The sequence below is a fragment of the Amblyomma mixtum genome, chromosome 4, assembly GCF_055824585.1.
Source record: "Amblyomma mixtum isolate Tamu chromosome 4, ASM5582458v1, whole genome shotgun sequence".
NCBI classification, from domain to species: Eukaryota; Metazoa; Arthropoda; class Arachnida; order Ixodida; family Ixodidae; genus Amblyomma; species Amblyomma mixtum.
In genome coordinates this window covers 116,087,218-116,101,265 of record NC_143015.1, presented here as the reverse complement: position 1 = coordinate 116,101,265, position 14,048 = coordinate 116,087,218, and the positions used below count along the sequence as shown (strand labels likewise).

Sequence of the window (14,048 nt, the reverse complement as noted above, 5' to 3'; positions counted from 1 at the left end):
ACTTCCGGTTCCAAATTTATCCGCCTGCTCGCTTGCTTTACGGCAGCCGCTGTTTTAATTCTCTTCTTACACTAATTTATTTTCACTGCAACACCGCTGATTGTATCGCATCATCGCAAGACCAACACGACGTCGACTCTGCTCTGCTTCGTAGCGTGTTTTCGCATGAAGTACAACCAGAATAGTGTAAACGGTAGGAGGCTTTCTATGCGTATGAAGTGCGATTTGCTGAGACGCCTTGTGCGCACAGCTGCATGTGTGGATAGTCTGCTAGCTAGCCCGCTGGCAGCTTTTACACGCTCTGAGAAAAATACACCTATCGTTTGCTAAATTGCGCAAGCTCAGCCCTTCGTTGCCTTCGTACTGCAGCGAAAAAAAAACTAATAATGACCAACGCGTTAAACTATAGTTCAACCGCACACATAACCGACTTCCGTGCATACGCAGAACAGCCAGCCTACGCTGGCATATTATAACCGCGAAAAAACACGCGTACCTTTCGTTAATGTCATTTTCTGCGCTTAGGACGCGTTCACACGCAGCACGCGCTGATCTTACGGTGATGCTGTGCAATACGCAATGTCGCAGCACACGAATGCACGGCATTCGATGCACGGCAAAGGCAGTGCATGGGAGAAATTTGGAACCGGAAGTAGCTGGAAGACGATTTTCCCATGGTTTTTTGCGTTCACTTCGGAACCGCACCTCACCTATTCCGGCAGCCCACTGGCCTGCGCCGCAGCGTGGGCCCTGCGAACCAGTCCTCGTTGCTGGTCGGGAGTCCTCTTTGTGCAGAATGGCCTCCCACTGCTCGATATTGGGATTCGGAAGTCTGTCTACGGCAGGATTGAATTGGCATGCCCGCACCATGTGAAAAGCTGTCGCTGTTTCTCAACAGTGTGGGCACTCTGGTTTGTAGAGTAAGGGGGACCATTGGTGGAGTTTAAGTGGGGTTACGAGAGTGTCCGTTTGTAGTTGGTGAAGGACGTGTTCTTCTGTCTTGCCAAGAGTTTTTTGAGGTGGGGGGCATGTCTGTGGGTCGTGGTGGCCGATAGGTAAACAACGTGAATTCATATAACCGGCACAATAACAGTTAAGAGTAAATCTCAGTGTGATATGCTCTTCCTCTGTGTAATAAAAAAGAGGCACTGAGACCAGCGGTGTGTTTTTAAATGCAGCTGACGGGTACGCACGCAGCGACCTCGTTGGAAGTCTATTCCTTCAAAGAGCACCCGAAGCCCGCCGTATCTACGCGAAGTTGCTTCATGTCAAAGTCAACGAGGATGGATACAAGATTGAAGGTGAGGTTTAATTTAAGTGACGTCCGGCTACCAATGTTAATTGCCGTGTGGTAACTGAAAATAACAGCAATCGTAGCTACAGAATGGCAGATAACGGAACTGATTTCAACTCCAAATGCATCTGGCCATTTTGAACACAAATAAAATTAATTTCAGTTTGAGTCACCTCATGAGCTTTCTGTATATAACGTAATTTCGTCTCCGTGGCTTCCAGTGCTGGGTTCGTTAATGTTTGTACTGTAATATGTGAAAGTGTTATGAGACTAGAACACATAATGTACTGTATCTGTGTTTCATTATTTCTGTCCTCCGGACATTTGCTCCGATGACCATGAAAGCATAGACAAACTTTCTTGCATTACATGTAGAGCGTGAACTGTAACGCGTTGTCTTAGAGCAAAAATCTGTTATGCGGCATCTATATAGAAGGTGTTGAGGCCATTTTTCTGATGCCATATAAATAGCTTTTTCCGTCGGCTTTGTGAAACCTCCTGTCATTAATTCCATAATATTAAATTCCGAAGGTAGGTTCCAACAGTTCCAGGTTATAGTGGTACAGAGTTCAGGTTCCTGGAGAGCTCTAAAGAAATAAACCCCTAAACTTCACTGCGAGTAAGAACACGAAACCAGAGGGATACGCCTGCATGCCTGAAAAACTATCGCTACTGGCCAGTGGTGCCGAAATCATCGTCTTCGGTCTCCAATGGCCTCGCTTCAGAGACGATAGTACAGTGAACCTCTGAGAACCACAGCTGAAGTGAAAAGCGCCAAAACCTGGTGTTTCCCATAATTTTTTTTAAACCATCTACTTCCATGGCATCGATGACGGTAGAGTACCCACAAAGTGCGAAGTAAACACCATTGGCTATATTCACCCGCGCAATGATTGCAGCGTGCAGCCTCTAGACACCTTCCTCGCGGGTGAATATGAAACCAAGTGATGAAATAAAATAAACTGCAGAAAGCTACCGTAACGGAAGATTTGTAGCGAAAGATTATCACAGTAGCAAAGACTGCACACTCAGCACTGTAACATACCTATATAGAGTGTTCCACGCAAGCCTTTCAATTATATCAAAAAGGAGTATTTCAGTATAAATCTGGCTTTTGTGGTCCAGTAACACCAGTGTTCGCGAACTACAAAAAACAGATGAAACCTGTCAACTGAGGAGATGGTTAACTGATTTCTGATCTTTAAGATCACAACAAAGAAATTGTGGGTTCCCTTCCACTTCGCTGTAAGGTTATGACGAAGAGAAAAGGGCCCCGCGATTTCAGCATTAAAGCTTTTGTTTCATTACAGATGTTCGCAATCCTGGCCGCAACTCTCAATGTTAACAGGCTTACGTACCACTTTATAGACTGGGGAGAGCCAAAGAGCTTATAATAACGGCAATGTGCGTCGAGAGAACCAGCAATACGGGCATCAGGCACCAAAGACCCAGCACTTTTAAGGCGAAAGCCTTTAATGCCCCATGCTGTCGTTAGCAGACGCTGTCGGCAGCCGTGTCGATAGACGCGTCGGCAGATTTGTCCGCCTTTCGGAGTCACTGCTTAAAAAGACACTGCGCCAAGGGTGGGAATCGAACCGGAGCGTTTGGCATTTGACGCGGAGACGCTACCACTCCGCCACGAAGGCTCAAGGTTCGATTCGGCCACAAAGGCGCATCTAAAATAAAATAAAAAATAAATAAATAAATAAAATAAAAGGAATAAAGTGAAGGAAAGGAAAACTAAAAAATGAAAATAAGAAAAAAACAAAAATCAAAACAAAATTAAAATAAGATATGAAAATAAAAATAAACAATAAAAATAAGAAAGAGAGCGCAAATAAAAAGTTGAAAAAATATGAGAAATAAAAAATAAATAAAAACAAACAGTGCGCCAGGAAACGCTTTCGCCTGCAGCACTTTAGACAGCCAAAGTGCCCCCTGAATTTTTCTGCCTCGGTGTACAGTTTCGTTTTCTAGTTTGTTTTGTGCATGAAAAAGCATCAAAAGAAAGCAATTATGGGGCCATCGTTTCTGTGAGGGAGGCTGAAAAGGCCCCTAAAGATGAGTAGTAAAGTTTTCAGTTACAGCTCTGAAGCTCCAGCATTTCCAGGGGCCTTTCGATATCAAATATAGTCAGATAATCGCAGGGTGTGACCGGCAGTTGACACTTCGCTTAGGAGGGTGGTGTGTATGATAGATTAGGGAATGAGCTCAACAACTTGACGGACCTCAGCATGACGCATGATCAAAATATGCACATCACTATGCCACGTCAGCAGGAAATACTAAAAGACACGCTTTGCTTCCTGGGGAACCGAGACATCATGGCAACATTATTTTGTGGTCGGTTTGGTTTATTGGGTTAAACCTCCCAAAGCAACTCAGGCTATGAGGGACGCCGTAGTGAAGGGCTCCGGAAGTTTCGACCACCTGTGGTTCTTGAACGTGCACTGACACCGCGCTGTACACGAGCGTCTAGAATTTCGCCTCCATCTAAATTCGGCCGCCGCGGCCGGGATCGAACCCGCGTATTTCGGGTCAGCAGCCCAGCCCCATAACCACTGAGCCATCTCGGCGGCTGACATTATTTTGTGACCAAGTTGAGAAGGGAAATGCCGTGGCACGTCGCATCGTGACACTATAGCTTGCATGTGAATCCTTTAACTGCATACGCAGGTGTCAGTTTTCCGTCCGGCGAGGCGCAGACGGAGTTGATGCGGGAAGTGTACACCGAGGCCAAGGTGGATCTACGGGAAGTGTCGTACGTGGAGGCTCACGGAACGGGTACCCAGGCGGGCGACATCCAGGAGATAGCTGCCATCAGCAGCGTCTTCCGCGACCCGGGACGCAAGAAGCCCATCTTGGTTGGATCCATCAAGACCAACATGGGTCACTCGGAAGCTGCAGCGGGTGAGACACTTGGTCTGCACGCGTGATTGTCAATTATGCCATGCACAGTAAGCAACTGTAGTGCTTCCAACAAAGCTAGCAGGCGCAACGTGGTCATACATTTCAACCAGGTCATGAGCAGATCTGATGTTTGCTTCTGTGGCTTCGCAGAACTACCCTCGCTTCCTTAGATCTCGGCTAATTAATGCGGTTCGATGCTACTTCAGTGTTCATTTTATTGCGATATCGTAAGAACCGTCATCGTAAAGAAAATGCATTGTCTGAAGCTGAATTCTCTCATTGGCTTGTGGCAAGCGACGTCCCCAGACCGGGCTATTACAGTTGACTAGATACAGACCGGGCTATTACAGTTGACTAGATAAAGGGACATCAACATCTCAGAACATGTACAGTCGGGGACAAAAGTCTCCGGACAACGTGTTCCTCAAACGAAGCTTATAACTCTACTATCAGACAGCGGCTGGAGACCGCACTTGTGGAGATGAAAGAACAAAAATTTAACTTTTACCACCACAAGTGTGGTCTCCAGCTTCCGAATAATAGCAGAGCTATCGGCTTCTTTAGAGGAACATGTGGTCCGGAGACTTGTCCCCGACTGTACATATCGCGTACACAGGGTAAAACGCTTGCCTAGAACACGTTCTTGGCGCGTTTCATGCTGAAGATGCGATATCTATCGATAACCTTTGGTGAAAAATTGTCTGTCTGTAAGCTTCTCCAGTTAAACTCATGGCATTTCTGCGTCATATTTTGCCTTCCTGGTCTCAGCAGCTTTAGAAGCTGCGGAACACACAGTTCGGTTGTTGTAGACGTGTGTTTTGCCCTCTGTACATATAAGCAATAGAAGGCATACATGTTCATTTAAACTTCCTGTTGGTCGAGATGGTAGTTCATCTTGAAGTAGAAATGTTATAGCGCAAGCCTAGACACGGACAAGAGAGACGAAACACACACACCAGCGCTAACTGTCAACTGGATTTATTCGTCGAAAGCCACACCTTTCATAGGCGGAAGGATCGTGGCAGAAAAGATGACAAAAAATAAAAACAAGGGTTGTGTCAGAGCCATCAAAAAAATGTTGTTACAATATCTGCATCTCAGAATACGACTTGTCTCCCCACGATTAAGACTTATTACTTTAATGATGACGCCGAAAAAATTATAGAGTATGTGAGCGCTGACTCGAAGTGGATGGCTGTGTGTTCTAGCCTTTAATATTTGAAATAAACAAAGTGCTTGAAGTCATCGCTGTTTTTCAAACCGGCAAGTGGAGGCTGTAGCCGAATTGTGTCTTGCATTTCCAGTGGAAAGAGCATGTTTGTCATTTAGACGCATCAACCAAATATTTCAGCCGAAGGTTTCTTTATCCTCAGGATGCGATTTAAAGGGATACTGAGGCGGTTTTCGAATCGGCTAGTTTTTTAGGGTTTTGAAGTACTATCATTGCTGATCACGTCTGTGAAATTATTTTTTCGATTTTGGCTAAAACAGTGGCGCAATCAGCAATTAAAAACGCGATGTTCAAATCTCCCGCGCCCCGCGCAAGCGTAGGAGAGGAGAACAGCGGAGAGGGAAACCTCGTCCATGTCGGCCAACGTGACGTCACGTTGAGGAGCCGGGGATACTGCGGCACACCCGCGCGAGCTTTCAGCGCGCGTTGTTTCTCGTGTTGCGTGCGTTGTGACGTACAAAGCGTGTCAGCCGACCTTGAGAATCAGATTCAACACGAGGTACTATGCGTTCGTGTCCATGAACAAATACGGCCGAGACTGTGTCGTCTTCCACTGTTTTTAGCAAGATCAAAAGCTCGCAGCGCAAGCGCTCGCTGCTGACGAAGAATTCAAGCTGACGAAAGCAAGCCTACTCTGCTCGAAGCACTTTCGTAAGAGCGGCTACATGCAGAGCTTGTCCCTAATGTGACCTCTGGAGATTTCTGTCGAAAAGGCGCGGCTGAACCATGACACAGTTCCTTCGATTTTCTTGCGCATGAGAGGCGTGTCACCATTCCGAAGAAGCGCCCCTTTTAAAAGTAGAAACATGCTCACTTAGCCCATGAAGAAACCTTATAGAGGCTCAAGCATGTGTCGCTATCCTCAGCTTAGGTGCGGCCAGACCACCTGAGACGTGCTCAGCAAGGCTCGGTTAGTGATTTTATACTTGGTTCGACGTGTCCACGCAAGCAAGCAAGCAGAGCAAAGCACAATAAAGCAAAGCAAGCAAGCATCGAAGCTCTTCATTTGCGGCATCTCGTTGAATCGTACCTCAGCAATTAAAATGAAAGCGTTCGACATTGATTTCGGATGCAAATTTATGAGAGAAATGAATGCCAACCGAGTTTTTGCAAGAAAACATCGCAACCTTACTCGGTTTCTTCATAAAGTTGTGGCAGCGGGCGAGTTGCAGCTAGCTTGGCTTTTAAACACATATATAGTTGGCAACTACTTCACTGAACCTAAACTGCAAATCTAGGAAGGGTGAACGTTTCCGAGGCAGCGATTAATATTTTCTGGCATCTGCTGAACGCGCCATGAGTGAAGCAGCAGCCTTGTCCGCGTATTTGGCTTGTTTTCCAGCGCACTATGATTGCGTCACTATCTTGTGGTCACATGCCTCGCAGTGCTTGGCCACTGCGCTTCGCTAATTTTGACACCAACTTTGTGCTCCTTCATCGTTTCCTTGAAATACTTTCTTGCCCCAACCTGCAACGCCGGGTACTGAGAACAGGATTTTTTGTACACAGTGCTTTGGGCCTTTTCTTTAGGATGACGCTCTTCCGGGCGAGCCAGGAGGCGTCCGGTGGTGGTAATTGACTTGAGTATTGTTCGCACCACTTCCTTTCCGAGAATACGAGCCGAGGTTGTGCTGGCACCTTTTACGCATGGTCTGCATCGCGTCTTTGACGCTGGCGTATGCTTGTGCTAGGCGTAGAATTTTTTGCTTGCGTCTTTTTTGGTTTCAGGCGATAGGTGGAATGAGCAAACTGTAGTATCCTTTTCTTCGGAGGTCAGTAAAAAAAATAGTCGCCGTATTCGTTTTTACAACGACGCGGAAAGCTGCGATCTGCACTCAACGCAGCGCCGGATCCGCATCGGCAGCTTCTCCAGTCCTCAAAGTGACGTCACGACCTCTCTTGACCAATCACGGGCGGCGGCGCGCCGCGCGGCGTGCCCCGCGACGCAGGCCGCATATTTCGGCTAAAAAAGGCAATTCGCGCTTGTTTTTGCCTTATTTGGATGGGATATTCCAGTATGCAGCATGAAAAACTATAGGATGCCGCTGCCAGCCCGATTTTCAAAAAAAGTGCTTCAGTCTCCCTTTAAGGATCAACATTTTCCTATGCAAACTTGCCTGCAGGAATCAGCGCCATGGCAAAAGCGGTCTTCGTCTTGGAGACCGGTAAAATACCCGGTAACCTGCACTTCAACGCGCCGAGCCCGAATATCAATGCGCTATTTGACGGCAGCGTCGAAGTCGTCAGCAAAGTGACACCCTTTCCTGGCGGTGTCATCGGCGTCCATGCGACCGGCAGGGGAGGAACCAACGTGCACGCCGTCCTTGCGGCCAATAGTGGCCCTCACGTGGACAATCTACCTCGCCAGAAACGAGAACTTCCTAGGCTTGTCCTGATGGCTGGAAGAAGCAAAAAAACATTGACGGTTTGTGCATTCTTTATACAGCACTTTTCTAAAAAAAATTCAGGGGACACTTTCGCTCTCTAAAGTGCTGCGAGGCGAAAGCCTTTCCTGGCGCACTGTTTGACATTGACGACAGTAACAGTAAGGCTGTTTGTGCTGTAATAGTGCTTTATTTGACTGCACGCTTTGACTACACGTTACAACTACACACTTTGATTCCCGACTTTGACTGCTCCTTTAGCACGACTCTGTGTCTGCTTCGATGAGTTCGGTTGTATGCATGGCTCAGTTCGCAGTAATGAGTATGTAATGTGATCACCCACGGACGCCTTGCGCCCCCTGTCGGAGCGGGCAACAACTATTTCATTAGTTGCCGTGGGCTCCAAAAGGGGGCGTCAGGCATCCGTGGGTGACGTCATTACTTCGAATCCGCGCACTCTGACGTCATAACCATTTCGATCAACCGAAAAGCATGACACCTCTTCTGAGAACCTTCTACTGACAACCTTCTGTCGGCAACGATGAGGCATTAAAGACTTTCGCCTTAAAAGGCTTTGCCATTTACGAGAACGCAAAGATGGAGGCTGGTAAAGACTCGGCATGTCCAAGCGTATGCTTGTGTGAAGAATTCTTGTTATTAGCCGCTTATGGAAAGCTTAGCCATTACTAGAAGCTTTATAGTTGCTATACAGCTCCTTCGGACCGCTGTTGCCTCGCAACATGCCAGATTTGAATTAAAACTTTGAATTAAAACTTTTAATTCAAGGCTTCCAAGCCTTGTGTTGAACGCTTGTGTTGAACAGCCTTGTGTTCAACAGAGAACGCTTCGTTACTGTGAACAGACTGACGTCCATGGGAACAAAGCGACTTTATTGAGCGACACGTTGGTATTCATCGACTGTACGCGATGGTGATGGGCCTTTTGGAGACGTTGGGTCGCTGCAGATCGCAGCGCCATTGCGGCGCTCATTACAGTTACTTTGTTGTTCTTTTCCAAATACGATGGACACTCTAGATCTCTCCTTATAAGAGCAAGTTAAACTGGAAGCGAGGAAAAAAAAGATGCGTTCAATGTGTTTATGAAAAACAGCGGATATTTGTGCCCAAAATTGTCCATCCACGTCAAATATTAAGCCAATGAATTCTATCGCCGCTGTTGCAGAGATCACTGGACCGTCTGGTATCCGACGGACCGTACCCCGACTCCGCCTACGCCCTCCTCAACAAAGTGGGGCAGGCCAGCTTGAAGCAGTTCCCGTACCGTGGCTACGCCGTGGTACCCGTGGACGGCTCCGACAGGGAGGTGGTTAAGGTGGTCGAGCAGTCACCTCCCGAGAAGCGGCCATTGTGGTTCGCCTTCACGGGCTTGGGGTGCCGGTGGAATGCCATGGCCCAGCAGATGATGCAGTTCGACTTGTGTGCCAGCTCCATCCAGAGAAGCCACGACGTGGTCCAGGAGTTCGGCATTGACCTGATCACCTTGATTACCAACCCGGAAGCCAGCAGTCCGACTATGGCATCTAATTTTGTATCCATCACGGCAATTCAGGTGTGCAATTACTGACATTGTTCTGCAAATTTTGCGTTCGGATTTAAACACCTTTTAAAGGCATACCTGCCGTTGATTTATTCACCCAGTATTGGGCTAAGGGGCCCGAACATCAGCAGTAATGAAAGAGCTGGATTGAAAGTGGGGGACGTCCAAAGCTATAACAGCAATGAGAAATGATATAAAAGAATTAAGCCTAGGTTAGCTCGCGTTGCAACTATTATTAGCGGAGACTGAGTAGAGACTGGTGAGAAAAGCCCTGTCAGGTGATAAGTTTGCGCTGCACTTATTGATGCTTCTTCGCCTATAGATGCTGCATATTCTTAAAGCGTGAGCTTTAAGGGGTGTTTGATCTGTTTCCAAACAGTTAGGCCCTCATTAGAGAGTAGAAATATATAGTAGCGCACGAACAATTATGTACTTTAACCGCAGCCACTTTTCACGGCTTCACGGTGTACATCACCACAGCATGTTTAGTTCAACCAAAGTTCAACGTACAGAAACTTGCGCAACGGTAACATCAGTCACGCTGGCGTCATGTTCTCTAAACGCCAGCGGTCGTTAAACGTTACATCATTGAACGAATGACACATTTGACCAAATCTGTTGCCCATCCATTTATAGCCCTATGCACCCGTCATAGCCATCGATCGTACTCATAAACCCGATGCACCATATATTTCATTTCATTTATTGAACCCTCAAGGCCAAAGACATTAAAGAGGGGAGTGGTTACAAAACAAGAAAATACATAAACAGATGCAATGCATGATACAAAACAAAGTGTTATCATATTCCTGTTGTACAATGTTAGCTAGTGCAGAACGAAAATGCTGGTTATCACTTATGTCGACGATATCTGCGGGAAGGCGGTTTCATTCGCGTGATGTACGAGGCAATAAAGACTGAAATGCGGTTACAGTGTTACACGTTTCAATGCCAACTTTGCGACGATGATCAATGCGGTTTGACACGTATCTGGGAGACGAAATGAGGGCATCATGTAGATGGGATGATGGTATAGTTTATGAAAGAGGCTCAAACAAATTGTCTGCCGGCTGGATGTTAAAAGAGGCAAAGAAAGATTAGCTTTCATGCTTGTTGCACTTGCGGTACGGTTAAAGTTGGACAGGATAAAATGGCCAGCGTTATTTTGAACTAGCTCAAGCAAATTTATCAATTTTTCATGATGGGGATCCCATATGGCGGCGGCGTATTCCAGATTAGGACATACTAGTGTTTTATAAATCAATAATTTCAAGGAAGACGGAGTTTTGGAGAAGTTACGGCGCACGTAGCCCAACAAGCGGTTAGCTTTGTTAGCAATGTCCAGCAATCGGATTGAAAATCCAGTGATCGGAATGAAAAACACCGTAACAATCATGACTTGACTCCGAAGAGAGGGATTCTTCTTCAGTGTGCGTCGCGGTGTCATCAACGCTACCTCCTTATCTCGCAAAAGCCGCTGCGTTCAGAAAGTATGCCAGTAGTCCTAAGAGCATGGGGCTTGACTTGTCCGTCTGAAGTTGCCGGGAACAGCGGCTTAATACAGACCGACTAGGCAGCATGGAAAGCGGGCGATTGTTGGCATTTAATAGCCCTAATCCCACAGCTATTTCGACGATGCTTCTCGTTCCCGTCGGAATGGCGTCGCATGAAAAAAATTGGCTGTGGTTTAGCTCTGGTTAAACCTGGAGTGACGCGAGAGCTCCGCCGAGCCGCCTACTTATGCAGATGCGACATCTCTCCCCTTCTCCACTGCCCCCCCCCCCCCCCGTCACTCGACACCGCGCATGCTCACAGCTGTTGCAGCTCGGTTTCGCCGGCAGCAGCAGCTCCTCCGCACCACGTGACCAACCGGCTCAAGGCACGGAGCTCAAGGGGTGCCACGCTAACGAAGAGCTGGGGTAGTGTAGCTCTCGCTACAAAAAATGAGCCAGTCCAAACCGCCGATGATTAGTTGAAGTGACCAGGTGCTGCCACCGCCATGCCTCACGGTCACTGTTCTCGAGTATTGTTCTCAATCCAGATGACATATTTGCTTATTCAGAGCTCTAATCTTTCGACTCTCTTCGTAGTGGAATTATCTTTTAATGTCATTTTCGGTTGAAAGGCAAAAAGCACAGATAAATATGCAGGACGTAAACAAAGCTGAAATTCAATGGCACCGTAGTGGAGGGCTCCGGAAATTTCGACCACCTGGGGAACGTTAAAGAACCCCAGGTGGTCGAAATTTCCGGAGCCCTCCACTAGGGCGTCTCTCATAGCACTACGGCGTCTCTCATAGTCGCTTTGGGACGTTAAACCCCATAAACCAAACCAAACCAAACCAAACCTAAACCAGCTTTCCTTTCTTCTCTCTGTAGGTGGCGCTCGTGGATATGCTTCATGCTATCGGTGTCCAGCCTGATGGCATCGTCGGTCACTCGTTCGGTGAGATTGCCGGCGCTTACGCTGATGGATGTCTCACCGCCGAGCAGGCTACCCTGTGCGCCTACTGGAGAGGTCGCTGCATTGAGTTGGCTAGCCTGTCCGAGGGAGCTATGGCTGCCGTTGGTAAGTGAAGAATCGGGTCCTCATGACGAAGCGTGTCGCGCTTTACAGAAGGAGAGAACGAAGGAGACAGAGCGTTCATACCCAAGAATTCTGGACAAAAGTATTTTTCAACGAGAAAGAGTTTATCAGCACAATGTTTTCATATATCGTAAATTTCACTCTAACAATCAATACAGCCGCAGATCTCCCGTCCGCAAGCTTGATTTTTTTTTTTTTGCTATTAACGTTCTTGCTATCGTCAGAAGCGTTCCCCATTGGTTTTGTATGCCTGTCTTAACAGCTCAATGCGAGGGATGGAAACACTATAAAAGAAAGATTCTGCTACATACCGGAAGAATGGAACATTACCTTCAATATTACTATACCAGTACCTTAGGTTTGGTTTGGTTTGGTTTGGTTTATGGGGTTTAACGTCCCAAAGCGACTAAGGCTATGAGAGGCGCCGTAGTGGAGGGCTCCGGAAATTTCGACCACCTGGGGTTCTTTAACGTGCACTGACATCGCACAGTACACGGGCCTCTAGAATTTCTCCTCCAAAGAAATTCGACCGCCGGGGCCGGGATCGAACCCGCGTCTTTCGGGTCCGCAGCCGAGCACCATAACCGCTGAGCCACCGCGGCGTGCTCCCATATTCGCCGGTGCGGTGGCTCAGTAATTATGGCGTTAGGCTGCTGAGACGGAAGACGCGGATGCGATCCCCGCCGCGGCGGCCGCATTTCGATGATGGAGAAATTCTAGAGGCCCGTGTGCTATGCGATGTCAGTGCACGTTAGAGAACCTCAGGTGGTCAAAATTTTCGGAGCCCTTCCCTATGACGTCCCTCATAGCCTGAGTCGCTTTGGGTCGTTAACCCCAGATCCATAAATCAAATCCCATAGACAGTCCACAGGCAATCTAAAGATTTATCGACATTCACTTTTAGTATACTTTCTCTATAAACAGTCTATAGACTATGAATAGGCAAAAGGAAATATCCATAGGAAGTCAATAGAATGGAGAGTTGAGCTAGTTGGTACATACTGCTGGCGAAAAAACAGCGCTGAGACGAGGGACAAAGAAAGAAGAAGACAACAGGACCGGCGCCAGTCCTGTTGTCTTCTTTCTATAGCGAACTAGAATACTATTCTAGTTCACTATACTTCTTTCTTTGTCCCTCGTCTCAGCGCTGTTTTTTTCGAAGGCAATAGAGTCTATAAGAAATCCATGCACAGTCAATAGACCATTTTTATAAGGGTGAGCCGTCCAGGAACCGGAACTGTTACAGAGGCTTTTCAGGGTTACGCGCCACACAACCTTTGCGCCACTAATATAAGGAAGTCTCAACCTAGAGTCGTCATTGCAGGGCTCACATGGGAAGAAGCCCAGAAACTCTGCACAGACGGCGTCGAAGCTGCGTGCCACAATGCGGTGGACTCGGTCACCGTGTCCGGACCAACCAAAGCCATTGCCAAGTTGGTCGAAGAGCTCACGGCTGAGAACATGTTCGCTCGGAGAGTCGACAGCATGAACGTGGCATTCCACAGTAGCCACATAAGCAGCGTTGGACCAGCACTAAGGGAGGCGTACAAAAAGGTGAAAAAATTTCGAGGACACTTTGGCAACTAAAGTGTTGAGAGGCGAAAGCCGAGGACACCATACTGTAACGACTTCCGGTGGATGTAACGTCTCACCGTACCCGTGGCTTTATCAATACCCAAATTATACATCTTTCGGGGATCTTAAGTGTTAATTACGCTTAATTACACAATTTTCCATCTAATTTGACACAAATCTTGCGTTTTTCCGACCATTCTGTGACGATTTTCACTAGGCTGTGACGTCTCCCGGTGGATGTGACGTCACATCGTTCCCGTGGCTATATCGACGTCTGCGTTATTTCGACGCAGATTTCACATTTTTGACTATAGTTAATTAATCTAGTCATCAACTTGGCTTCTAGGTTCATTTTTTCCTCCTCTATCTTAAGCAACCATTCGTTTTCTCTTATCTTTTTTTAGATCCCGAGTTAAAACGCTGCCATAGGTGTGACACCCTCCGCCAACGGAGGACAGTATGAGCCATTAAAGGCTTTCGCCTTAATACCGAAATTGTAAAGGCGGCGCGG

General features: G+C 47.2%; 1 protein-coding gene across 3 annotated transcripts in view; it reads left to right on the top strand.

Annotated features, from left to right (window-relative positions):
- LOC149348011 (fatty acid synthase-like) overlaps nucleotides 1-14,048 on the top strand; it is a 33,387-nt gene that overhangs the window by 8,613 nt on the left and 10,726 nt on the right. For all 3 annotated transcript variants that reach the window (XM_089585709.1, XM_089585708.1, XM_089585710.1), the window contains 6 exons: nucleotides 1,179-1,301; nucleotides 3,971-4,204; nucleotides 7,559-7,860; nucleotides 9,002-9,388; nucleotides 11,755-11,944; nucleotides 13,287-13,516. In XM_089585709.1, the coding sequence (XP_089441835.1) occupies nucleotides 1,179-1,301; nucleotides 3,971-4,204; nucleotides 7,559-7,860; nucleotides 9,002-9,388; nucleotides 11,755-11,944; nucleotides 13,287-13,516 (1,466 nt within the window). The remainder of the gene's footprint in view (nucleotides 1-1,178; nucleotides 1,302-3,970; nucleotides 4,205-7,558; nucleotides 7,861-9,001; nucleotides 9,389-11,754; nucleotides 11,945-13,286; nucleotides 13,517-14,048) is intronic.